Source organism: Amphibalanus amphitrite, unplaced genomic scaffold, assembly GCF_019059575.1.
Source record: "Amphibalanus amphitrite isolate SeventyFive unplaced genomic scaffold, NRLGWU_Aamphi_draft 001630F_arrow, whole genome shotgun sequence".
Classification (NCBI taxonomy): domain Eukaryota; kingdom Metazoa; phylum Arthropoda; class Thecostraca; order Balanomorpha; family Balanidae; genus Amphibalanus; species Amphibalanus amphitrite.
In genome coordinates, this window is record NW_024883123.1 from 27,002 (window position 1) to 54,495 (window position 27,494).

At 50.3% G+C, this 27,494-nt stretch overlaps 1 protein-coding gene across 1 annotated transcript; it reads left to right on the forward strand.

The window, feature by feature from the left end:
- Positions 1-21,451: 21,451 nt before the first annotated feature.
- On the forward strand, positions 21,452-27,109 carry LOC122374269. The gene has a single exon (XM_043352910.1). It carries the CDS (start codon positions 21,452-21,454, stop codon positions 27,107-27,109), a length of 5,658 nt encoding a protein of 1,885 aa, XP_043208845.1.
- The last annotated feature ends 385 nt before the right edge of the window (positions 27,110-27,494 follow it).

The following is a 27,494-nucleotide window of genomic DNA, read 5'->3' on the forward strand; positions in this document are numbered from 1 at the left end:
AACCGACTTCAGTCTGGGACATAGGTGGCTCAGCTCTAGTGAAAACCGTTTTGTGGAAAAAAGGTGGCAGTCTACCTTTAAAATCCCATGTTAAAGGTGAACTATTCCTCGACAGGACCAGCTCGACTCCTGCAGTAGGAGTCCAGCCTCGTCCAGTCGTCGCCGCTCGCCAAGACCAGCCGGACTCCTGCAATAGGGGTCCAGGCTGACCCGTTCGTCCAGTAACCGCCGCTCGTCAGCACCAGCTGGGCTCCTGTAGTAGGGGTCCAGCCTCGTCCAGTCGCCGCCGCTCGCCAAGACCAGCTGGGCTCCTGTAGTATGGGGCTAGGATGGCCCGTTCATCAACCGGTCCTGAAGTCACATCGCTGTCAGCCAGCCGAACTCAGTACATAAGTCACCAACCCTGAATGTTGCCAGCCAAAGTCGGCAGTTTCCTTCGGACAGTCATCTCACCATTGTTGCACAGTGTACAAGGTTAGTGACGCAGTTAAATGCGTCAATTAAATGCGAGGACGTGCGCTTGTATGCAGCGTTTTGTCATGTTGAGCTGCATGGGTGTCGATTTTCACCGAATTGAGGGTGCCCAGTGCCCACTGCCCGGGCGCAGCAAATCCGCCGCCGCCTTAGCGGTGACCTTGACCCGCACCGTCTATTGGGGCTCCAAAGCCAAGCCAGCCGAGCCGGCGGAGAATTTAGAGAGCTTGAGCACCCCCAACCCGGCGGAAATTGACACCTATGTTGAGCTGTATGGATGCGTTATAGCCTTCCGCCGTGGTGGTAAATAGCAGCCTACATGCAGAATTAGCCAAGCTTATTGGCGGACTCATTATTGGATTCATTGTGTCACGTTTGTCGGCACGTGTAAGATGTGCTTAACTGCCAATGGCTCTCGGCCTGGCGACTTCTGGGACCACGTAATGGGGATGACAATTGGGATCCTGTGCCTTAAGCCGGCCATTTACGTCCATGGCTATATACCCCCGTACTAGGGCCAGTTATGACGTATATAGGGATCCACGAGATCTTTTTTGATGAATGGGTTGTGCAGTGTTGAGATCCGCGTGTAATGTCACTGTTTGGCCAGTCTGCCCTCAAACGCGTCATCTTTACTCGTATTTTATTTACATGAACGCCTTGCATGGTCCAGTGGTTTATATAGACATCTTCCTTGCACTAGCTAGTTTTAGGTATGTGGCCAGGTTGATTGCCTGTCAGCGCGGTCACGCTGTCGTCTTTCGATTGGTGCGCTTAAATGCGGCGAGATGAATATAGGATTTCCTTTGATGCTATTTAGTACCTGCGCCCAGCTCAACTGGAGCCTTCGGACGGCGCACCTCTTGGCCGGCGTCGTTATCTGAAACTTATTTTCCCGGGCGTATGTTGCAACTTGCTGATTGCCAGCGTCGTTGTATTACGTACGCGAAAGCAGTAGCGGCGGAACACCTTCAATTAAGGGGAAGGGGGGGGGGGGGGCACTGCCGACTTTTGGTCCCATTCTTTCCATGTAACCCCCATAGAGCCCATGTTAAAATGCCAAAATCAAAGGGGGGCACGGTGCCCCGGTGGGCGGTGCCCTCCCCGTTCCGCCGCCTATGCGCGAGAGTACCAACGGTTTCCAGTTGTTCGTGTCCCAATGTTTTTTATGAGTTGGACGATTGGGCTTTTCCCATCGCTCACAGGTTATGAAATTATTTTGTTAAACGCTCTAAAATTGTTTATTTATTTATTTATTTTATTTATTTGTTGCACATCCTTCCATGCAGGCATAGTTATTTCAGGATGGCACATGATCAGGGAACCACTATGCACAATGCACATGCACTTTCCACGAGCCGCGTTCGAGTTCACTAAAGAGGAGAAAAAGAAAAAAACAGGACCAAGGCAACACCTTAGACCACTTCAGCATCAAACTATACATTTCGTGGTGGCCTGATCGCCCGCTTAAAAGCAAATATGCTGGACATGCCTTGGATCTCTCGGGGCAGCCGGTTCCATGCCGAGCCAGCCCTGTACATGAAGTGTTTTTGAGTGGTAATAAGCCGCACTTTCGGTAGGTGCACCTGCTCTGTATCTGTCAGGCGTGTGTCACGAGTCGCCACATCACATCGACGTTTAAACATGTCTTGTACCACGATTGGTGCATGGGGATCGCAGATTGCGCGGTGCACCTTCAGTCGATCACGCTCCTCCACCAGCTCGCCAATCCGTGACCAGTGGAGCGACTTAAGAACTGATGTGATGTGATCACGGCGCTTCGAACCGGTCACCAAACGAGCCGCAAAGTTAATCATTTTTTTTTTTGCAGTCGCTTAAGTTCTTTGTCGGCAGCTCCGCCCCAAACTGGTAAGCAGTAGATAATTTGAGGGAAGATATGAGCTTTGATAATAGTAAGCAGAGCCTCGGTAGTGAAGCTACGCCTGAATCTGTAAAGCGAAATCAATATGCTGTAGCAACGGCGCACAACTGATGAGATGTGTTGATTCCATGTTAACGTCTGGTCAACAGTTACACCAAGAAGTTTGATCGTTTTTGAAGAATGAAAGGTTCTGTTTGAGAACGTGAAAGCGAAACCAGATGCTTTTTGAAGCGAGTTTCTGGTGCCAAGGAGGATGAAATCTGTTTTTGATGCATTCATTTTTAAAGAATTACTTCTAAACCAGTTTTGAACGGAAGCCATTGACTTTTCTATGCGCTTTCTGAGCTGTGACAAACTCTCACTGTCTGGCGGCGAGCTGTCGAGGAGCTGCGTGTCGTCTGCATAGCAAACCAAACGGCCGTAGGGAAGATGTCCCGGAAGATCTGCCACAAATATGCTGAACAAAATAGGTCCCACAATAGATCCCTGAGGAACACCGAAGTTCACAGGACAGATCTTGGACCCACCTCGTACCATTTGCCCCCGTCCGCTTAGGTAACTGTCGAACCAATGTGAAGGCACACCCATCCATGCCATTTTCTTCAAGAGGACGCCGTGGTCAACACTGTCGAAGGCCTTACTGAGGTCGATCGTCGTTATCGACGTGAGCTCACCGTTGTCGATCTTATCAACGGCCCACGATACTGCGTCGAGTACGGCGTCCTCCGTGGAGTGGCCACGGCGGTAAGCGTATTGACATGCGCTCAGTAGACGGTTGTCATATTAATAATCACTCAACTGGGTGCACACTACACGCTCAGCGATTTTAGACATGACAGGCAGTAAAGAGATAGGCCGGTAATTACCAGCTACACCATGGTCGCCAGCCTTATGAATAGGGACCACACAAGCTATTTTCCAGCTATCAGGAAACACACCAGTAACAATCGACTTATTAATCACATGAAGCAGCAATGGTCCAATAACGGCGAAGCAGCGACGCACAGCTAAAATTGGCACACCATCCATACCAACAGCCCTGGAGCTACTCATGTGACGCACGGCTGTTGAAAGCTCCGGCAGAGTGATAGGCGTCAGCTCAAAACCGGTGGCGCATACTACTGGGGGACGATCGTCAGTCCCCTCAGCCTGACCAGTAGACTGCAATTCAGATGCAATTTTGGCGCCGACATTAGCAAAGAAATCATTAAAATTGTCAGCCTGAGCGACATCAAGATCTAATGACGTAGGAGCGCCATCACCAGCCGATGCATTCTTAGCAAACAAATTGAAGCGACTCCAGAACCCACGGAAGTCCTTAGCTGCTAGCTGACTACACAAAAATTCTTTTCGCGCACGTACGAGTCTGCTCTTGACCGAGTTACGTAGGGCACAGTACTCACGTCGGAGATCATTCGATCGGAACATGAGCCAATTGTCACGAGCCTGATCGCGCTTCAACATAAGTTCACGAAGCTCTGGATCGTCTTGAATCCACGGGCAAGGCCCCGCACGACCAGACTTCACTCGCATCACTGGACAATGCCGGTTGATGATATCATTCCATGCGCGCATAAAAATACTCAGCTTTCCGTTAACATCTGGCGCATCGAACATTGGTGTCCAGTCCGTAAGCAACAAATCGAGACAAATGCGATCCCAATCTGCCCGCTCCCATCGTCTGGTCTCACGGATGACTGGTGCTTTACGGACCCTCGTCAGCGGTACGGAGCAGATTACGGGCTGATGGTCACTCAGGGTGTCAGCTAGTACCATCACTGAGTCACTCAGGTCGGCGCAGTTTGTGATTATATGGTCCAGCGTTGTCGCTCTGGGTGACAGGTGCGTTGGTTCGCTGACCAGCTGATGAAGGTTGAGGTCTGTCAGGAGCTGCAGGTATCTACGCACGCTGGATGCCTCATGGTCGGACGCATCTATGTTGACATCCCCAAGCAGGAGCAGCGGTCGTCCTTTCAACAGCGCCGTTTGTAGCTGACCATGGAGCGAGTCCAGAAAGCTGGACAATGCGCTGTCGGGCGGCCGATATATGGCGCCCACCACTGCTGAACGCCCGCGGTGAGACACCAGCAACCACAGGGCGTCAACCACCGGATCGGAGTTTTCCACCTTTAGTACCTCCACACTAAGATAGTCTTTGTAAATTATGGCCACACCACCTCCACATACAGTCTTGCGACCTTTGCGAGGCTGAATTCTGTCGGCACGGCAAACCTTATAGCCGGGAAACACGAGAAAGTCTGTAAGCACATCTGAGGTCAGAAACGTTTCTGACAGGCACAGCAGGTCCAGTTTTTCTCTCAGTAAGAGCGCATTAATGTCTTCCAGCTTGGCTGTCATAGAACGGATATTCAGGTGCCCAATTGTCATCGCACCTCTCTCTTGGCGATTGAGCGCCACCTTCGGGATCGCAGGCGCTTCCACCTTCGTCTCCACCCTGGACTGGTGTGGACAGCGGTCGGAGGGATGCTGCAATCTTGTATCAGACTGACCGGCACATTGATCATCTGAGCAGCAGGAACTGACACTCAGCAGTGCATGGGTTCCTCTCTGGTTTAATCTAAAAAACCATTCACTTCACTGATGATAACCTGGGAGACATTTCTAGCTCCCTCCCATGTATACATTTTGCCAGTTCTGTTGATGCCTTGGTGGGGGCAATCCATCAGGCGATCTCGCATGTCCAAAAACCGTGCTCCATAGGTCGCACAGAGGGAAGGTAGCTGCTCGTTGATCAAGCTGATCTTTTCCGATATGGCTTGATCTGTATCTCTTCTTTCAATCAGTGAGCAGACCACAACGTCGCGGACGTTGTGTCGGCCCTTTGCCGTGGTGATCATGTGTGCAATGCCCTCTAGAGCATGATCAGCTTCAGAGTGGACCATGTCACTTCCTTCAGGGTGAAGGACCACATCAACGGCGTCAGCATGGGTCATCCTTACAGCAGCGATGAGTCGTTGGCTTGTTTCGGCACAACTCGTGTCCTGGGAAGATGAGAAGATGACATTGCTGCCAAAGTTGAACTCCTCTTTGGCTGCTGCACCTATGCGCCTGACGTTTTCGCCACCGACCAGAACGGCTCCATTGGGAATGCAGTTCCGTTTTCCCGGTCTTCTTTTCACCAGCGTCCAACCTGAGTCTTCCTCGGTTGTCGCGGTGTTCGTCGAGCTGACCGTGCCGAAGTTGCTGCTTTCTGAAGCGTTTGTGGCGCCATGTGATGCCTTTAAACTTGTCGAATCTGCCTGAGGTTTCGAGTCATAGTTGACTTTTGTTTGAGAGCTTTGCTGTTCCGTTACAGAAGGCTGGGAAGTGTTCATCTGTGTGCTTTGAACAGACTTATTTGTACTCTGTCGTTCAGTGATGTCATGATGCAGCTTCGTGCCGGCCGCTACCATAGCAGCTGCACAGAGCGCTCCGAGCTCATCAACTGAGCTGCTGAGGTTCTTGCAGTGAACATGATGTCCCTTCAGTTCATTCACGTCATTTCCTATCCTCTTTACTACAGACCACAGCTTATTCATGTCTAGTGGATCTGCAGTGTCAATCAAGTAAGAGCATTTTCCTTCCTTCTCTGCTTTCAAACTTCCCATCAACTCCGTCATTTGGACACCCATAGCAGAGATCAGATCACCCTGAGTAGTAAGTTGGTCCTGAAGTATTTTTATTTTCATCTGTAGCTCCCTCATTCGGGTTCTTTCTTTTGTTTTCATTGTAGTTGATAATAACAACGTTTTTCTCAATACAAAATTTCTGAATGGAGGGTCAACAACGCTCAAGCGAAAATTCTTGTTTTGATGGTGCTTAGCTCACAACGTCACGTTTTCCCGATATTTTTACGTTATGTTCCGTAGGCAGTCGAGTGTCGGCATCGGGACAAATATGACGCTTTTAGGTTTTCTGGCTGTCCTCACCTGGTTATGAATGGAGGCCTTTTTCCATTATTTGTTGAAAATCTTGACTGAAAAAGTAGATGAAGATGACGGGCGCAGGAATCTCCAACAAATGAAACAGTTTTCGTAACTCGATAAACTATTTCTAACTTATAACGATGCTACAAACGCGGAGCTCTCGTCTGTGCTGCCACTCAGCTCTGCGCCTGCGCAGAGACTCTCTACAAGTCATTAGAAACAACAAATCCAAATCCAACAAATAGATATTGATGGATATGATCTCAAGGGGGCCGATAAGAAGGAAGAGCGCGCGGCGCAATGATTGTGGAGCACAGCGCACGATTAATGTGAGGCGCATTTAAGCGAGAAATAACTTAATTAAACAGAAATGAGCAGAGTACCAGCATTGAAACTGCACCAGTACCAGCATTGAAACTAAATATAAGACATCTCAGAAGGTTGCGTTTTTGGAGTGAATTGTGGTGCTTTACGCCGTACATCATGCTTAACCCGCGCCCCGTAGGGGGGGGGGCCGAAACGGCCCCTCCCTGTCCTTTTCGGTCGATATCGCCTAAACGGCTGGAGATATCGCCACCAAACTTTCAGGACCCCTCCGGGCATCAATTTTACACATTGTGACCAAAAATTTTTCCAGAGGCTATGATAGGTTGGCCACAAATGACGTCAGAGTGACGTCATGTTCTGTCATTTTCGACCGAAAAAAGACCTTCGCGAGAAGACCTGTCAGGACTACAGCTTTGAAGATACATAAAAATGATCAAGACATAAAAGGTGTAGAATTGACAGGGCTACAAAACTGCTATCTCGAATTTTTGAAAGTTTTGAGTTTTGACCCCCAAAAATCAAAAAAGCATTTTTTTGGATATATTCGCCAAAAAATCCAAAAAGTTTTTTGAGTTTCGAAAAAACCGGAATATATGTGATAGTGCCTACCGTCTTCTATCTACATACCAAATTTCAGATCGATACCTCGTTTTTTGGCCAAGTTATAGCGAAAAAACTGTTCAAAAATGATGACGTCAAATTTTCAAACTCAATTTTTGGCAATTCTAGAACTTGTAGAGCAAAACGAAGACCACCATTAGACTCCCCGTGACGAGCTGCATCGAATCGATACCCATTTTATGCAAAAATATCAACTTTGAAATTTGACCTAATTTGACCTGACCTTGACCTGACCTTCACAAAAACGTGACCTAGGCTGGCCCCAAAGGCTGCCTAACCCACATAATCGCATTTGTCATGTAAAATGGACCATAAAACATGTATCACACGACACATTCATATTGTGACCCCTGGTGACCTGACCTCGCTGTGACCTGACCTGGTATCAGTGACCTCAGATAGCAAAGTATGTGTTTGACGAACAATGTACCATCGATGGTTTTCAATAAATTACCAATTTACTCGCTTTCACAGCACATTTCTTGAATAGCCTGTGAACGGTGAAAATCTGACCTTTGACCTGACCTGTGACGTCATCGGTTTGACCTAGGTCAATGAAATTTGGTCACAAGGTAGTTCCCGGGTGGGGCTATCGAACGCCGTTTGAATTTTGAAAATCGGCCGGTAACTTTCCGAGATCTTAGGGGGGGGGGCCGAAACGCCCCCCCCCCCCCTACGGGTGGTAGGGTCCGCCGGTAGCCCTACGGGGCGCGTGTTAAAGGAAATAGTTCACTTTTTAACATGGGTTTTGAACTGGAATAGCAGTTCCGTAGCTTGGGCTGAGACGAGCATAAATCAGGAGCTTTTACAGCCCAACGATCACCCTAGGCAAAGATATTCTATTTCTCGTCCCGAAAAAGGTGTCTTGCGTTGAGGATGTGTGCCTTGCATATATTTGCATCCAGTATGAAAAGAGCATTGGTCCCGAAAATTCTTCAGAAACTAGAGAAATTATCTACGAGAACTCTAGAGAAATTCTCGTACTGATCAATAAGGACATTCAGGGGAACCTTATCGCCCTTGCCAGTAAAACTAGTAAAAGGGCTAACTTTGCATGGTTCTTTAATCTTTAATGCATTATTTCACGCACTGGCGGATCCAGGGTTTCAGCGCGGGGGGGGGGCATACCAGGTCACGGAGCCAAACCTACTCCTAGGGTACCCCCAAATCCTGTCTTCTCATCGGATTTAGGCCACTTATTTTTCGTCATAGCCCTGATGCGATAGTTTTTTTCTAAAAAAAAAACAACAAATGGTAGGCCACCTGGGCCCTGTTTCACCGGTGATAGCAACACGCTGCTATTACACGTGTCAAATTGGGTTTCCATGGAAACATCAACAAACCATGGCGTCGTCAAACTGTGTGATGTCATGAAATATTGATGCAACATCTTCACGGCCGTGCGATCAAACAGATGTATCAAACGCATTCAACGAGACAGCAACTCTGTTCCAAACGTAGCTATGCAGCGTGCTGCTATCACTGGTGGAACAGGGCCAATACCCCACTGGCAGATCCAGGAGGAGGGGGCTTTTGGGACAAATAACCCGGCAGCGCCAGAAATCGCCGGAAATTTACGTTTTCGTTTCAGGAATAAGACGAAAACTTAGCTTTTATTACGAAAAGTTTGCTTTAAAGTGCACAGTAACGCAATGACAACTAAAATTGAGGTTACTAAAACGACTCTGATCACAAAAGTACCTAGTTACTAGGAAGGCTTTCTAATCAATTTTTATTTATTCCTCGTTATAGGCGTAAGAAGTGTAAGTCTGAATGGGGGGGGGGGCATACTTGTACTGAATGCCCCTCAGGCTCCTGTCCGGGGGGCATATGCCCCTAACCTATTAATTTGAGGACTCGTTTGTTTTAGGGCCTTGGGCGGGCGGGCGGGCGGATGGGGTTTGGGGAGACAGATAGACGGACGGACGAACATACGGAGAGACGGATGGACGGACGGACGGAGAATGGAGAAACGGACGGATGGATGGACGGACTGAGAGACGGAAGGGCGGACGGACTGAGAGACGGAAGGGCGGACGGACGGACGGAGAGACGGACAAAGAGATGGACAGAGAGAGAGAAGAGAGAGAGAGGAGAGAGAGAGAGAGAGAGAGAGAGAGAGAGAGAGAGAGAGAGAGAGAGAGAGAGAGAGAGGAAAGAGAGAGAGAGAGAAAAAGAGACTGAGAGAGAAAAAGAGACTGAGAGAGAAAAAGAGACTGCAAGGGATTTGAGAGATAGGTAAAGAGACAGGGGAGAAATGAGATTTTATTGCTCCGCTCCTAATAACACTTCCTAAAATAAAATATAATTGGCCGTAATTATCGAATAAGAATCGGAAATTGTCAATTGAACGTCTGATTCGCTTACATCAATCGACAATCCGCCCTATACCATGTTTGACATGTTTGCAGTTTGCACCAAAGCCAGCTTGCAGGCTATAGCCTATACATGGAGGCAGTGGTATATACTATACATCCCGGTGAATTCCTGCATATAGCCGAGACCTCCGGCGGTATTTTCCCACGATCAGCCGGAAAGTCGTGTATTTTTCGTCCATGGCAGGCGGCCGGCGCAATCTCGGGGAAAGAGGCGTTCCAGTAACAAAAGCACGAGCAGACCGCCCAAATGCCGGTGGCCGCGATAATTTCTCTAGTTTCTGAAGAATTTTCGGGACCCATGCTCTTTTCATACTGGATCGCGTGTGCCTTACAGAAACTGAAAAGTTCTTCCTATATCAAAATATAGAAAATAATCTTTTGTTATAAAAAGGTTTTATTTTCTTTGCTGATCATTTTGAACATAAAAAACCATAAATCCATTGCAAAAAATAATTTCGTGAAAGTGAACTATTTCCTTTAAAGGGACTATCCCACCTTCTAAAATGTTGTTAAAACCAGTTAAATTGTGCCCGACTTTATAGATTGGATGACCAGGAACACGGTTCTGGCATTTATTTTTCATTAAACATCTCAGGCTTCCCATATTCCAAACACAAACTTTCAAATATGTGACGTCACAGCCCAAAATTACCTCCTTCCCCAGGCCACATTACTGTCATAAAGCTGATTCTTTTTACTCTGTAGGCACCACAACAAAGTTCAGACCAAGTTTTAAGCGATTTTTCAACGAACAACCCCATTTAAATCAGAATGACTAAACGAGGTGACGTCACACTAACGGTCGCTCCATGTTGAAGATAGGGCCTTGTACAAGGCCCATTTTCAAATGAAGGGAACGAATTTCTTCAACATCAAGAGGCCGCGGGGGTTGCAACCTAGATAGATAGTATAGTGGTTTCTGAACCTCGCCGCAAACTTGGCTATCTCAACTCAAACCCCATGTTAAAGGTGGGATAGTCCCTTTAATGAATGTGACCGTCGTGTTTGTGGGATCCCCGTCGGTACTAGTCAGCCCCACGAATCGTGGTAGATCATAAAATAGGCATTGATTTTAAAAGCGATTTTCCACGGCCTCTCAGCAGTAGCGGCAGAACACCTTCAATTAAGGGGGGGGGGGCACTGCCGACTTTTGGTCCCATTCTTTCCGTGCAACGCCCATAGGGCTAATGTTAAAATGCCAAAATTAAAGGGGGCACGGTGCCCCGGTGCCCGCCGCCCGGCCCGTTCCGCCGCCTATGCCTCTCGGGGTTGGTTCGAAAATGGGCACGGCCAAGGATAATCTTTGCCTCCGGTTATCATTTTGATATATCTACGAAACGGGTGCTGGGTGGTACACGAAAGCAGCTTTTTCAGGTGAGTTGAAAGGAGAAGAGGTTCTTTGAATTACCATTTCGGACCATGGTTCTAAAAAGCGCTAGGATAAAACTATTGTTATAATTCCTATCGTAAACCATCGGACGCTCGACGCTGCATTGGCGTTGGTACGATGTGCCGGTAATCGCTCGCCGAGAATGATAACGTGGCAGCTTTACTGATATGTAGGATTATCAACTAAATGTAATAGAAACGATATTAAATCCATTACCTCTTTAGAAGCTCTTGAAATAAACCTGGCTATCTGGTTGTCGAAGCCAGGCAAATTACCTATATGCTTGGAATGACTAAATGTCCATTGTCCATGACATCATTAAATTGAATTATTTTCCTTCTTAGCACTTAAGAATACATTCCAGCGACACAAAACTCCCAAAAGTCTGATATCTTACCCGTGGTATCGTGGTACGATCGGCGAGTACCTTCCTACGCAATGTCCAAGGCTATGCGAAGTCTAAGGTTGGCCTACATAGCCTTAGGTTGGCCTATGGTGCCTGTTTATCCTATTTCATATCGTATCTACAGGGTGCGCAAAAAGTTCGGGCCCATTTCTGTACTTCGATAAACGAATGCAATCGGAGTGAATATTATCGACGCAAACACCAAATACTGGTTTGCATTATCAAACCAGATACTTTCACTCGCCTCATGCGCGATATATCCCCCTTATCGGCAATGACCTACTCCTCACGGAGGCGGAGGGACTTGCATATCTTGATGATGTAGGTGGGGTCCTTCGTCTTCCACATCTTCACGATGTGTGCCTTCAGGGCCTCCAAATTGGGATGGGACAATTCCTGGACTTTATCCTGCAAAACGCTTTAGATGTTTTAGTCAAGGGATTCAGGTCGGGTGACTGAGGGGGCAATATCTCATTAAGCCAGCAATGGGCATCTCCCCTGAGCTCCTCCGTTTGCTTGTGCTGGATGGAACTTACGTTGTTTGCGGGTGTTCTGTCCTGCTGTAAAATGCAATAGACTTCCGGATGCGTCTTCAGGATCCATGGGATGACGTCACTGTCAAGCAGACGCTCATACATCGTCCTGTTCATCTTCTAATAGGCGTTAATGAAGACGATTGGACACTTTGCCGCCCGAGCCGTGGGCTGTCCTGGATGGCCTAAGACACGGCAGTCACATGTTCAGAGTTCTGACTGGACGTGACCGGCCTGACCTGGGGGCATCCTCCAGGACCTCCCCTATTCGTATTTGGCTTTGATACGCGTAATTGTTCGCAGGAGGGCTCCAAATTTCATCGCAACCTGCTCAACAGGCATGCCCGATTCGGCCGCCGCGCGCGGGCATCCAAAGACAATGTGCCGTTTAGCCTGTCTCCATGACTGGCCGTTAAAGGGACTGTCCCACCTTCAAAAAATTGCTCTGTTCTTGTGTTGCAAGACATAGATAAGGGGCCCCTTTATACGAAATTGGCAAACATTCGGCCCATAGTTGGCTAATTTTTTAAAAATTCCAATTTAAAGCTTTTGGATCGATTACGTCATATGATTGTTTTTTTATCGGGCAAAGTTTTTTTCCTAGCTACCAAATCGGTGGCACAAAGTTTTGTTACGCTTCTGCCGCGAATAGTACAAACATTGCGCATGAAATCAAAACTCAGTATTGGTATTTTTAACATGTTGTTCAATGTTCATGGAAAGGATTGAAATGAAAATTGGAAAATTGAAGCTTGAACTTTTTCAAGAAGAAGGTCGCAAACTGCGAAGAATATCAACAAGACCTTATTTATCATTTTTAAAAGATTATAGAATGCTCCCTTATAAGCAAAAGCAAGATATTGATGTTTGATTACTGATGCTGCCCACAATGTCTTGGGCACATGGATGATGGAAGTGAGCTCAACTTCAATAATCAGACCTAAGAATCACAATGGATATAGCCAAGAGCCAGACTGCAAAGTATGGCAATTTTGTCTAGATTTTGTCAGTGCAGACTCCTTCGTCTGGTGCGGATTTAGGTGTGGTGCGGTGAGGATTTGGTTTAGTGTGGTGCAGATTTAGTGTAGCGGGGTGCGAATTTGGCTTGCTGTGGTGCAGATGTGTAGCATTGTGGGGATTTGAGGTCAGTGCAGATTTTGACTGGCCATTTTGGGGTTTGGTGCATTTTTTTTGTGTTCTCTCAGCCCCCTTTGGTGTGAATTTTCGGGCTCTGGTTGAAGGGTTTGTGTTAATTTTGAACTTGGGCCAGTGCTCCTTGGCAACCTGCGAGCCATACTCTGCAGTACTGGCCTGGGCCCATGAGCAAAGTAATATAATATAGTCTGTTCAAGATTCAATATAATAAGTCTGCAAAACACATTCCAGCAATTGTAATCGAAGCAGAATGAATTGTAGTGACCTGCATTTGTATTTTTGTTGTGTCTGTGAAAGAATAATAAATATAACTACCTATTGGAAAAATCGTGGCCTTTCAGCACATTTGGCGGAGTTGTGTGACTCTGATTTAGTGGCTCATGTGGAACGCAACGAGCTGCGGAACAAGCTTGAATAGCATTTTGCCTCAGGGCTATCTGCCAGAAACATTTCATCTGCATACATTTGCCTACAGGTAAGTCTGACAAATTTGTGGATTAACTGGGGACCTTGTAAGCCTGCATATTAAATTCTAGCCCACCAGCTCAGCCCTATTCTCAGTTTCAGCATTCAGCATGATAACAGTTCTGATCAAGTTCTGATTGTCACCACTGAGACACCAATGGAGTCCTCTGAAATTTTGCCTTTTTATTAAATCATTTGTAAGAGTTTCAGCTACATTTAGACCAAACGTTTCACTCTCAAAGATCTGCGACCTACCCCACTCGTCCAGTAGGATGCCTGGCGCGCAAACAGTCCAGCAGTGAGCTGCCAGCCGGCATGCAGGGCAGCAGCAGGCGGCGGCAGCAACGGCAACTAGTGAACATGTCTTGGACTGCAGCCACGATATGATCTAGGCTAGCATCTATTCAATTTGTCCATGCACAAGTCCCACAGCTCCTGCCCGAGGTCGCGCGAGTCAGGGAACTGACCACCTCCAGCCCAGGCGTGGTTCACTGACTCAAGACATTTCAACTGACCAGTCAGAGTTCATGTTTTGCAACTTTTATCCAAGTTATTTGTAATTGTAATATTTCTAAACTGAATTTTAGGCATGATTTCATTTTTTCAAGAGCTACACAGAACACACCTTCCCTGTACAGCATGTCTATTGTCCTAACATTAGTCACATAGTTGCAAGAAGCGACTTGAATGCGGAACCTGCCTGTTTTGAAGCCCTGTTGTCTGTTGGGTGACACTGCACAGAGGTAAGGATGGGGTGTGATTTTTCTGCTGTTTGTCAGGTGCAATATGTGTGTCAATGATCACAAAGTACTCTAAAGGTAAAGGTTTAAAAAATGCTCAGCATGGCCTAACAAAGCGGCCCCCGCCGAAGTTAGTTGGTAGCACTGATGCTCCACGGCGTACATTTCCTACCAGCCCATAGGGTTTACATGTTAAATGGCCTGTTTTCGGCGAGCGATATCTCGGTCAACCTTTGAAGGAATCAATGGTTCTTAGTCTCAAATGATAGATCGATGAATTTTCTTTCGACAATTCCTCTACCATATTTCACGAAACCCAGCCGATCTTCTACGGCGTACAGTGTGTCTAAAAAGAATGTACCGTCGCCACTACGTGGCGCTGGTGTCGCGAGCCGGTAGTTGGCTGAATCCGCACCAGACCACACATTCCCAAGCGCTAGGTGACAGCTGCGCAGCGGCCGCTAGTAGCGTAAGCCCGAACCTTCGTGACACGACCCGGGGGGGGGGGGGGGAGGGAGGGGAGCGTGCGGGGCAGCGCGTGTAGGGAGGGGTGCTCCGGCAAGCTGGCAGTTGTCGCGGCCAAAGGTCAAGGGGTCACACACCAAGCGAACGGACGCTGATGTGGGTTCGTGGGGATCATGAACTTGTGTGTGGTAGATGCGTCTTGCGATGCACGGGTGATACGCCAGGTCTAAGCCAAAGGATTCAGGGGAGAGCTGAAGAAAAACACCTGGTCAACTACGGCGAATAATGGTGCTGAAAAATGGAAAGTATGGGTCAATGGCAATGCAAGCCTTCATGACTAGGTATAAACAACTTTTCTGAGGACGCAAAGGCCAGCATTGAATAACGATATCCGGATCGAAATTAGCAATGATTTATAATTAAATGCCGAACTAATAGCGCTGCAAAACCCTCCTAGTAAATTGTCAAGTCGGATTATACCCACTTGAATTAAACTATCCTAAATAAAATTGTTAATTAACTTTCTAACACTGACGTTCTTTATCATACGATAAGTATGGGGTTAACCAAGATTCAGCATCTTCCGCGTTCAAACAATCACCTGTAAGGCTAGAACATTAATGGCCAGGTAAAAACATGGTCGGGATTTGATTAACCGGATTATAAGTCGATTTTTTTTAGTCGGGATTTGATAAGTCGAATTTTTTTACGCCAACCGCATTTTTAAGTCAAGTCAGGTCACTGATCTATGACGTCATAAATGAGCAGTCCTAAAATGAACTGTGTGAAACTGTCCTAAACTGTCCTAAAATGAACATTTTAGGACTATGCTAAAATGTTCCAACTTCGCAACACCCTCAGTGCAGAGCTTTCATAGGGAGATGAAACTTACAGGATCTTTTAGTATGATCGAGAGGTCTCACAACTTGTATAAATGTATATCTAGGATTTTCTGAAGGGTCGCCTGAGATCAGGTCAGTCTCTCACCATTAAAAGTCAGGGGAATATGGATTTTGCTAGTTTGGTCCGGAAATGATATACAACTATCTCAAATTCTCAAGCACACGGAATCGTGATTTCATGCGCTCCTTGCAAGGTCTGATGCTTCAATTTTGCTTTGTTGATCTTGCGTGACGTCATTTATCACGTAACTAAGGCTATCAGTTTTTCGTCAATAACTCCCGATCAAATAAAGCTACCGAGTCGGTAAAGCCACTAATGGACATGAAAAGACCTGCCGAATCGATTGATATGCAATATGACCTCCTTTGACCAGCTTCGTGACCTGACGGGCTGTGACCTGACCTTGACCCGAGGTTAACACCTAACTCTCGCCCGTATTGGTGTTTTTTCCAGCCTCAAACGTATAAGGGTCCGTTGGACCCCCCCCCCCTTGCCGTTTCGCCCCTGATCGAGCTAGAGCTTCGCGGAAAAAACGAGCGTGTTGGCCGTGACGAGAGGAAGTCGATGATACCCAATTTTAACCCTCGCCCTGGCAGGGGGGGGGGTCGATGCGACCCCCCCCTCCTAAGGTTTTTCGAAGATAGCGTAAAAACGGCGGCGCGCAGCGCCGCCAAATTTGGCACAGCCTATGGGGCAACCTTTTTACATATGACCTGAAAATTTCAGGTCCGGGTGACCTTGGGTCAGGTCACCAGGTCAGAAAAACCGGTACAAGGTCATGGTCAAATTTCAGTTTTCTTTTTGCACCTGTCCAACTCACAGTTTTGGACTGATTTCCTTCAAACTTTCAGGATGTGCTAAGTTCACCGAGTTGTATAACATATAGTTCGGGTTTTTTGATGTCACTGATCTGAGGTCAGTTAGAGGTCATTACGTCGTAATGTTAAGCCTATGGGAAAATACTAAATTCGGAAAATACTGGAGATATCCGCTTCGTTCTATCACTTTTGTGCTTTGAAACCACAGTACTTAACAGCAGGTCACTTGGTGCTTCTTTGTTTGGCGTACTTATCCATGGGTCAGGTCAAATGAGGTAAACTGAGGTCAAATGACGTTTTTGCCAATAACTTGGCACATAATGACGCTAGAGCTTAAAAAATGGTGTCATTGTGTTCCTGGTGATCAGCCGAATCGAATGATATGCGATATGATGCAATTTGGTTAACTTGAACTTAATTCATTATTTTAAGTTTACTTAAAATTTAAGAAAAACTTTAAGTACACTTAAGCAAGCTAAAAAGTATATCATTCGACGCGCCTTGACGTGCTGAGTTCACTGGTGCTTTTCTTTTTGCTCTATCTTATTTAGATCAAAAGTTATAAGCGAAAAACTTTTCACCTGTTTTTAGCGAATTTTTTACATTTATACCGCCCAAAACCCCCCTAAATATTGACCTAGAGCAACCAAATTTGCACAGGGGCGAGAACTCCGGGAGGCCCACCTACCTACCAAATTTGGTGTTTCTAGGTGCCATAGGAGCCAATCGCGAGGGGGGGGGGTCGCATCGACCCCCCCCCTGCCAGGCCGTGTTATGAAAAAGGCCCTGCCAGGGCGAGGGTTAAGGTCCTAGGTCATCGGTTGACTTTCCAGGTCAGGTCAATGACCCAAAAGTCGGGGAAATTGGGACCTGTTAGAAAGTCGTAAAGCGTGGCTGCTATGGGGTTTTCGGGGTGCTGATCACGAATATCATGTTAGTTTTGATCACAGATGATGTCTTCATGCATTTAGGCCAGGTCGGGTCAGGTCAGGTCAGGTCAACCAGTAAGGGTATTCGTAGTAGGTGGCAACCGCCTCTGACAGCTTCGCAACATGTTACGAGGGCACCAAAACTACTTCGTAAATGTTCATATGTCAATGACCTGACCTGACTTTCCGGTGACCTTGACACCCACCCTAATGCATGGAAGCAAGATCATATCCCATGTTTGAACGCTTAAAACCACGAAAAGACTGCAAACGCGCCGCTAATGCGAGCCGACATACGCCGAATCGCGATTCCGGCCAAACATGGTCTCGAAAAGTAGGTCGCAGGTCAAAGGTCATTAAGGTCAGGGTCATGACAATTTCAGGGTGGGTGTAAAATTGATTAACGCGAGGGTACTGAAAGTTTCGTCGCGATCGGCCGCTTTTTACGCGAGTTATTCGCGAAAAACCGAGGGAGGGGGTCCGTTCGACCCCCTTCCCTTTATACGGGCGAGAGTTAAGTTGATCTCACTCGAAGAAAAAGCATACCATTCGACACGCCTGAGCTAGACAAACACGATGCTGCTAAAATCGCGGATCTGCGATCATTTTTAGCGAAGTTATTTACCAAAAACCGAACCTGTGCCTTGGGCCACTTGACCTGACCTCCGAAGTCATCGGCTGACCCTGGTCCTTAAAGGGACCCTCCCACCTTCAAAAAAGTTTATGAATTGGCATGAAAGTGATGTCGCTCGGTTCAGAAAGAGCGAAAACGAACATCTACCAAATTTCACCGAAAAATATTCACCGGTTTTCAAGATATTAGACTTTTACTTTTGTTTACTTTTTTGGGATCTCCGCTGTTTCTAGCGACTTTATTTTAGAAGTGCGGCGTTTGCGGCAGATGTTGCGCGCAAGTAGCATATACCACCGCGTGCTACAAAACGTTTTAGTCAAACATTTAAAAATCGTTAGATATTTGCGCTGACGTCACACATTCAGAGGGGTATTCCTAAGCATTAGCCCTCTGAATCAAAATGCTGCAATTTTGAAATTCAATATTTCCGATTTAAGGCATTTCTCGATGTTGTGAGTGCCGAAACCGGTAATTGTGAGCTAGGGACCCCATTTTGGCTATCTCAACTCAAATCTAATGTTAAGGTGGGAGGGTCCCTTTAAATCGGAGACCAATCGCTGCATTTCGTAACGACGCACACGATCGTTTCTTTCGTGAGGCTCTAGCTCAATTAGGGGCGAATCGGCGAAGGGGGTTGTTTCCTCACTTCCAACCCCCAACGTCCCCTCGGTATTCAGAAAACCTGAAGGTCCGGTGAGGGTTAAAACGTTTCTCCTGAACGAGGAAGAAATGTGAAAGTCAAAGCTCTATAGACGTCCTGTAAAAGTGGCCATAATAATAAATTCGTTAGAAATAAGATGCTTTTTAACCCTATTAGTGGCAGGCTCCTGGCTACACGACTTACTCATATAAAATCGGGTGCTGGGACCAATCTTATAAACGCTTTAGAATGGACAGGGTGTCACTGGCTAAAGTTTGGGTGCAGAAAACGGCTATTACCTAAATGCAAAATGGTTTTCATGCATTTCAGTCAATTGTATATTGTCGGTCCCAGTGGCCGAGCTTAAAAAAAAATCGGTAGTGTTTTGCATCTTTTACGCCCTAAGAAACTACACCATCTATCGAAGTGGGCGGGCTTATTTGAATGGGAGGGCGCATTATGCACGAATCGTGTGCTTTCGTTTATTTTGGACTGTATTTTACCACATCCACTGCTGGTATCACTATTAATATTATCTAATGCCGTGAATACGACAGCATTCCATTTATAAGATTGGGCCAATGGAGTCGCGCCCCGCGAGCTCGGTTTTCCGCTGGGCCGCTACAGGCCAGGAAGTCGGTCTTCGCCTGAGGGCAGGAGGGAGCGCGGGGTCAGCCAGGTATCGCCAAGTGCCGAGCGAAAGCCGCTCCCTTCCCTCTCTTCCCCTCTTCTCCCCTCCCCACCTCGGTATAGATGGGGAGGGACCGAACTGCCAATGACATGCGAGCGGTCAAGGCCGCTCGCGCGGCAGCGACCCTGGCGGCCGGGTGCCGCAATTGGGATTCAGCCAAGTTACCGATTCGCCTCCTGTGGGAGAGCCAAACCAGGGGACATACTTTTTAGATATACTGTACAGGGTAAAGATTTCTCTGCACGCCAGCACCCGCGATCCGCCTCTCCGATCGTCGGTTCGCGGTCCTCGATAGCGCAGTCGGTAGCGTATCGGGCTACAGATCCGAGGGTCGTGAGTTCGAATCCTGGGAGCGCCGCGTGATTTTGGCTAGAATTAAATGATGTAGATTCTTGAATGTTTGCATAATCAATTATTAATAGCTAATTGAATGTATCTGCCCACTAATCGGCCCTTAAAACCTATTATTTAAGAAATTAAAGAAATGATTGTCACGTGCGCGTCACGACTGCCAACCATAAGCGCTACCATATTCTAGATTGAACTAACTTTTTGCTAGTCCCGACCACATATAGTAGGTTTTCTAGTAGTTATACTAGAAATTCCTACCAAAGTTCGTCCTACCCTTCACTCAATATACTGTGATAATGGATTCCTGGCTGCATGGAATGTGGATGGTTTGTGCTGTGTGCCTGGGCATGCTCTGGTGGGATTGGGCCCCTGCATGGCGCTGCATGTGACGAGCGCTTGTGCATGTCTGCAGCTACTGATTTGGGGTCCCTGTTTCCAGGATAGCTTGAGCGTGCTGGGCTGCTAAGTAAATACAGTTCTTAGAAGAAGAGGTCTTTACTACATTGGTGGCAGCAAGAGCAGCCCAGCGGAACCCTTCGCCTTCGCCATGGTGAATGAAGACAACAAGGAGATCAGTGGGGTGAAGGAGATGATGAAAGATGACGCAGATGGGCCAAAGAGTGAACAGCGTGGTGCTGTGTCAATGGCCCCGCCAATTGTGAGTATGGCTGGTGTCCGTCCAGATCGTTACGATGGTCTTGGGGACTGTGGACGTTTTTTGGACCACTTTAACATAGTTGCCAGGGCCAATGGATGGACAGATGAGGTGAAAGCCATGCAACTCCCTGCATATCTGTCAGGGGCGGCATTTGATTTCTTTCGGCGGCTACCAGATGCACACACGTTGAAGTTTTCTAGATTGGAGCAATTGTTGCTGGAAGAGTTTGCTGCGACTGGCGTTCCAACAGAATGTGCCAGGTCTCTTGCTACTCTAAAAAAGCAGCCAGAGGAAACAATCAGCTGTTTCAGTGACAGGGTACAAGAGGCAGTGAAGAGATCTTACCCAAAGTTCAGTTCAGCTGATAGAGAGGAAATCTGCAGGGTGCACTTCATCAATGGGCTTCCTGACGACCTGCGTCTGCAGGTAATGGTGGATCCGGGAATGGCTGATGAGGCCTACAGGAATGTAGTGAGAAGGTCTAGACAGCTGGAGCAGGTGATCAGGAGCTCATCAGGCGTAGCAGGGATCAGCTCTGGGTTGCCAGCTAGTGGTGTCCGAGCTGTGGGACACCAGAGCATTCCTTCTGCCCACCTGGAAGGGAAGGTCGACGAGCTGTCATCTACTGTCAAGGCCTTGAGCGAACAAGTTGCAGAACTTCTCAAAAGCAAATGTGAACGCAAGGTCACACCTAATATCAACCAGAACTCGAAAGGAAAGAAGGTTCTCTGCTACAACTGTGGACAGGAAGGACATTTTGCTAGAGGCTGCGCCCTGCCCCGGAAGCCGGCGGCCTGACGCCTACGGAGCGCCGCGCCTGGCGTGGCCGCCGCCCGCGTGCTGGGCCATAATTCCGGTGTGTCGTGGGGCGCGGCGCCGGGACTGCGCGCGGGTTTGTCGGGCGGTCCTCGCGTGCAGTCGGTGGCATGGGAGCCTACAGGAACGAGCGGCGCAGCCGGTCCGCCGAATCCGATTGTGGCTCCGGCGGCTGAGGGTGCCTTCGGCAGGTGGGCGTCGGCGGCGGTTGGTGGCTGGCCTGCTGCGGCGGCCGGCCAGACCGGCCTGATGGTGGCGCCGGGGCCTCCGGCGGCTGGAGACGCCTTCGGTGGGCGGCCGGCGGCGGCGGCTGGTGGCTGGCCTGCTGTGGCGGGCGGCCAGACTGGCCTGATGGTGGCGTCGGGACCTGCGGCGGCTGAGGACGACCTCGGTGGGCGGTCGGCGGCGGCGGTTGGTGGCTGGCCTGCTGCGGCGGGCGGCCAGACCGGCCTGATGGTGGCGCCGGGAGCACTGACGGCTAGGGACGCCTTCGGTGGACGGCCCGCGGCGGCGGCTGGTGGTTGGTCCGCTGTGTCGGCTGGTGGCTGGCCTGCGGCGGCGGCCGGCCAGACCGGCCTGATGGTGGCGCCGGGGCCTCCGGCGGCTGGAGACGCCTTCGGTGGGCGGCCGGCGGCGGCGGCTGGTGGCTGGCCTGCTGTGGCGGGCGGCCAGACTGGCCTGATGGTGGCGTCGGGACCTGCGGCGGCTGTGGACGACCTCGATGGGCGGTCGGCGGCGGCGGTTGGTGGCTGGTCTGCTGCGGCGGGCGGCCAGACCGGCCTGATGGTGGCGCCGGGGCCTCCGGCGGCTGGAGACGCCTTCGGTGGGCGGCCCGCGGCGGCGGCTGGTGGCTGGCCTGCTGTGGCGGGCGGCCAGACTGGCCTGATGGTGGCGTCGGGACCTGCGGCGGCTGTGGACGACCTCGATGGGCGGTCGGCGGCGGCGGTTGGTGGCTGGCCTGCTGCGGCGGGCGGCCAGACCGGCCTGATGGCGGCGCCGGGGCCTCCGGCGGCTGGAGACGCCTTCGGTGGGCGGCCCGCGGCGGCGGCTGGTGGTTGGTCCGCTGTGTCTGGCGGCCCGACCGACACCTTCGCTGGGCGGCCGGCGGCTGTGGCTGGTGGATGGGCTGCTGTGGCGGGCGGCCAAACCGGCCTGATGGTGACGCCGGAACCCGCGGCGGCTGAAGACGACCTCGGTGGGCGGTCGACGGCGGTGGCTGGTGGTTGGCCTGCTGCGGCGGGCGGCCAGACCGACCACACCGGCCTGCCGCCGGCGACTGGGGACACCTTCGGTGGGAGACCGTCTGCTGCGGCGATCGGTCCGCCTGTGGCATCGAGTGGACCTGTGCACGGGGAGGTGATTCGTGAACTTCCGTCGGGGCGGCTTTCCGGGGCAGAGCGTGGTGACCTGGTGGGTCTTCGGGTGAGTACAGCTACAGTGTCCGCTTCTTCGCCCCCGTCGTTCACTTTTGCGAGATGTGAACAGCCTCTAGTTGCCGAACCTGAGGACCGAGCGCCGGACTCAGTGAAGGATGCTCGTGATGGGTTGGTGGAAGAGCGGGTACATACCTCTGTGTCAGGGTCTGGCTCTAAAGCGGGGGGCGGAATCGCTCGTGTCATTGGGCTCAGGTCCTCGGCTGGGGCAGCAGGTGGCTGCCGGAGTGCGACGGCGGGATATGTGCCCTCTCAGACTGTCTCCGGTTCTTCGGGGTTGGGTTCAGTGGCTTGTAGCGGGGGACGGTCGGTTGGGACACGAGCGGTGTGCGGCAGGGGAATTCTTCGTGTAGTGGGACTAAATTCATCAGTTGGCATGTGTGGGAATGAGTCCGACACGGCAGTGAAAGCGGGGACTGACTGCGAGATTTTTGTTACTGGCGCTCTGGCCCACAAATCGGTACAGTGGCTGCTGGACACGGGTGCTCAGTGCACCGTCGTGTCGGAGGATGTCGTGAGGGACCTAGATCTCGCGGAGGTGGTGCCAGAGCGCTCTCCGGTAACCGTGGACGGGAGTGCGATGCCGTTGGTAAAAGTGGTGTCATGCGACGTGACAGTGGGTGGAAAGACTGTGCGTGACCACCCCATCTATGTCGTTAGGAACTTAGACCCTCACTGCCTGTTAGGTATGGATGTGTTAGAGCGTATGGGATCACACGTGTCGATTGACTTGCGAAAAAAGGTTGCAACCGTGCGGCGTTGTCAAGTTTTGGCTGATGCTGGTCGTGTCAAAATGTCTCATTCGGTGTGCATTCCTCCTAAACATGAAGCCGTTCTATTGTGCTGTGTCCCCGATACGGTCGCAGTTGGAGATACTGTGGTAACTGAACACTCACCAGTGCTGTCAGATAAGTTTGGGATCATGTCGGCTGCCGGTGTCGCAGTGGTGGGTGAGTCACGCACTATACCCGTTAGAGTGGTGAACCCATCAGAGCGAGGAATCCTTCTTCCCGCTCAAACAGAGGTTGCGATGATAGCAGAGAACGCTGCGCTACGTGAGGTGGATCACATTACGAGTAAGGAGGAGGCTAAAGTCAGGCTCCTGGGAGTCGATGATACTGCTGTCACTGCTTGGGTAGAGAGAATGGTGAGCAAATCTGATTTAGTGAGTGACGCAGACAAAAATGTGTTTCGAGACTTGTTGCTAAAGAATGTTCACGCTTTTTCACTGAACGGGGAGCTGGGACAATGTAATCTGGTGACACACTCGATTCCTCTGAAGGAGTCCGCTCGTCCGCTTACTCAGCCACCCAGACGGCTTTCCTACCACCAGCGCGGAGGGGTGGAAACTGCTGTGAGGGACATGTGGCAACAGGGGGTAATAAGACCCAGCTCTTCGCCGTGGTCTTCTCCCATCGTGCCCGTTCTTAAGAAGGATGGGTCACTAAGGCTTTGTGTGGACTATAGACGGCTGAATGATGTGACTCACGGAGACGCCCACCCAATCCCGCGGGTGGATGACTGCTTGGACTCTCTTTCTGGCGCGGTGTGGTTCCACACGTTAGATTTGCGATCCGGGTACTGGCAACAGGGGTTAGAGGAAGGGGACAAGGAGAAGACGGCCTTCTCCACTCACTTGGGGCTATTTGAATTTAACAGGATGCCGTTCGGGCTGAAAGGGGCACCTGCTTCATTTCAGCGCCTGATGATGGCCGTGTTGGCCGGTCTCACGTGGAGAGAGTGCCTAGTTTATTTAGACGATATAGTGGTCTTTGGGAAGTCTTTCGGTGAGTCTCTGCAGCGTCTTGAGCATGTCCTCGAGGCGATAAGCGATAGCGGTCTTAAGCTTCACCCAGAGAAGTGTGTTATGTTTAAACGGGAAGTCAAATTTTTGGGGCATGTGATCAACGAAGGAGGAATAAGTACAGACCCAGAAAAGGTTAGGGTAGTGCAGGAGTATCCCCGTCCAGCCAGTGTCCATGAGGTCAGACAGTTCGTGGGACTTGCCAGCTACTTCCGTAAGTTTATTCCGTCTTTTTCGGAGGTAGCAAAGCCCTTATTGAGGCTGACAGAGGCGAAGGCACGCTTTCAATGGGACGATTCTTGCGAAGAGTCGTTCCTCGCGTTGAAGGGCTTTCTTATCAGTGCTCCGGTGCTCGCCTTTCCAGATTTCCAAAAGGATTTTGTTCTTACAACAGACGCCAGCACTGTCGGCATAGGAGCTGTGCTGAGTCAGCGGGTGGACGGGCTGGAGCGACCCGTGGCCTACGCCAGCAGGTGCCTGTCAAAGGCCGAGATGTCATACAGTGTTACTGAGAGGGAATGTTTGGCAGTTGTTTGGGCGGTCCGCCACTTCTCAGTTTATCTCCAAGGGAGATCATTTACGCTTATTACCGATCACTGTCCACTTACCTATCTCCGATCCTGCAAGGATCCTCGAGGGCGACTGGCTCGGTGGATCTTGGAACTGGAACAGTACTCGTATACCATGGTGTACAAAGCTGGACGGAAGATAGGCCATGCTGATGCTCTGTCTCGGGCCGTTCGCGAGGTACACTTACGCTCAGATACGCAGGACTTGTTGCGTCTCCAGATGTCAGACGCTGACTTCTTGATGATCGCATCGTGTCTTGCGAGCGGTCTCCCGTGTCCATCGGACGCCTCCTCGGTGGTAAAGTTCTATCTGAGTCGCCGTGACTCGTTGGAGGTTGATCGGGGGACGGGACTTCTGTTCACGACGCACGAGGGCCATCGCCAGTTGTTGGTGCCTCCGGCGGGTGTCCGCCAGGTGCTGCATGAGAGTCATGACACACAGTGTTCGGGACACTTGGGCATCGACAAGACGTTGTCCCGTCTTAGGGATCGGTTTCATTGGCCATCCATGGCTCGGGATGTCGCGACGTACGTGAAGTCGTGCGTTCCATGTAGCCAGAGAAAGAGTCCGGCACCTCAACCCCGGGCGTCTTTTGGCAAGATGCCCGTGCCAAGTGGTCCCTGGCAGTGGGTGTCAGTCGATGTGACCGGACCTTTCCCTGTGACTGCGGATGGCAATCGATACATCCTGGTGGTGACATGTGGGTTCTCGAAGTGGGTGGAGGCGTTTTCTATGCCAAACCAGGAGGCTGGTACGGTGGCACGTATTCTGGTTGACCGCCTCTTCTGTAGGTACGGCTGCCCAGAAACCATTCATTCTGACCAAGGTCGGAACTTCGAATCTCGCTTGTTTCAGGAAGTGTGCAAACACATGGGTATTTCAAAAACAAGGACCTCGGCTTACCATCCCCAGGGGAATGGCCAGGTTGAAAGATTCAACCGTACGCTCTGTTCGATGCTTTCCATGTTCGTGAGTGGGGACCAGAGGAACTGGGATGAGGTCCTCCCAAAGGTTGTGTTCGCATACAACACGAGCGTGCACAAGTCTACGAACATGACGCCCTTTTCAGTTTTCTTTGGTCGGTCAGCTCGTCTTCCGTTGGACGTCGTTTGTCATGCTGACAAATGTCCAGCAGCGCCAGTAGCGTGCGGTGTCGATCAGAACCAGATTCGAGAGAAGGTGGGCAAAGCAATCCAAGAGGCAGCAGCTTTGAGGGCAGCGAGTCGGACCGATCAGGTCAACCAGTTGACTTACCAGGTGGGTGATTTCATATGGGTCCACAAACCGGTTAGGACTGTCGGAAAGTCCCCCAAGCTGCAGCGGCCGTGGTCGGGCCCGTTCATGGTCATGGAGATCTTGTCTCCCCAGTCCTATCGCGTGAAAGAAGAGGGCAGCCGGAAGTCGTTTGTTGTTCATCATGACCGTATAAAGCCATGCACGTGTAGGGAAGATGACGGCTACGTGGTCTTGGCACAGTCACCGGAGATCCCTCACGATGCCTCCACTGGTGGTGCTGGGCATTCACCGTTGTCAGATGGTGAGCCTGAGGTCCCTGGCGCTCAGTCGGATTCGGATGGTGAGATCCCTGGCGCTCGGTCGGATACCGGTGCCACGCGTGCGCGTCCATCGGGGGCTGGACCGGCGCATGATAGCGACTTGGAGTTGACTGTCCCACAGTTGACTGTGATGGGTTCTGTGCCCTCAACTGCAGTCGGGGTGCCTGAAGACTCGACTGACGGTCGTGTTCAGGCTGTTGTGGACGCGGGGCGGACGGAGCTTCCTCGAGATGACGAAGGGACCGGTGGTTCGTCACCTGTGACTGGAGCCACGCCGGTAGCTAGATGCGGGGGGTCTGATCACGACGAGCCCGGGTTAGCGTTGATTGGGGAGGGGGCTGTGGTTAGGCGCCGAGAGGATAATAGAGACGCTGCGGAGACTCAACCGGGGGAAGCTGAATCTGTGCCCGAAGCTGTAGGAGAGGGTGGAGGGACTGATTCTCACTCATCGGTGAGCGAATCCCGTCCCGTTACTGATGTACCAAGGAGGGGGACAAGGAGCAGGGCGTGTCCAGACCGGTTTGGAGAATGGATTTATTTCTGATTTTGGTGTGTTTGCTAGTGTTAAGTGTCCCAGTGTCGTGAGAATGATGCGTCCGCAATTGTTTGCATAGCACAGGCCTTGAGCCGATGGCTGTGGGACGTTGTCCTTAAGCGTTTAGGATGTGCCACGCTCGTGGAGCGGGGGTTGGCGCGTGCACTGTGTTCACCCCGTCAATATGCCTTGCCTTTGCTGCGGGGAGAAATGTGATAATGGATTCCTGGCTGCATGGAATGTGGATGGTTTGTGCTGTGTGCCTGGGCATGCTCTGGTGGGATTGGGCCCCTGCATGGCGCTGCATGTGACGAGCGCTTGTGCATGTCTGCAGCTACTGATTTGGGGTCCCTGTTTCCAGGATAGCTTGAGCGTGCTGGGCTGCTAAGTAAAT

Excerpts from the sequence above, each read along its gene's own strand:
- LOC122374269 (XM_043352910.1), top strand. The coding sequence starts at position 21,452 with ATGGTGGCGCCGGGGCCTCCGGCGGCTGGAGACGCCTTCGGTGGGCGG.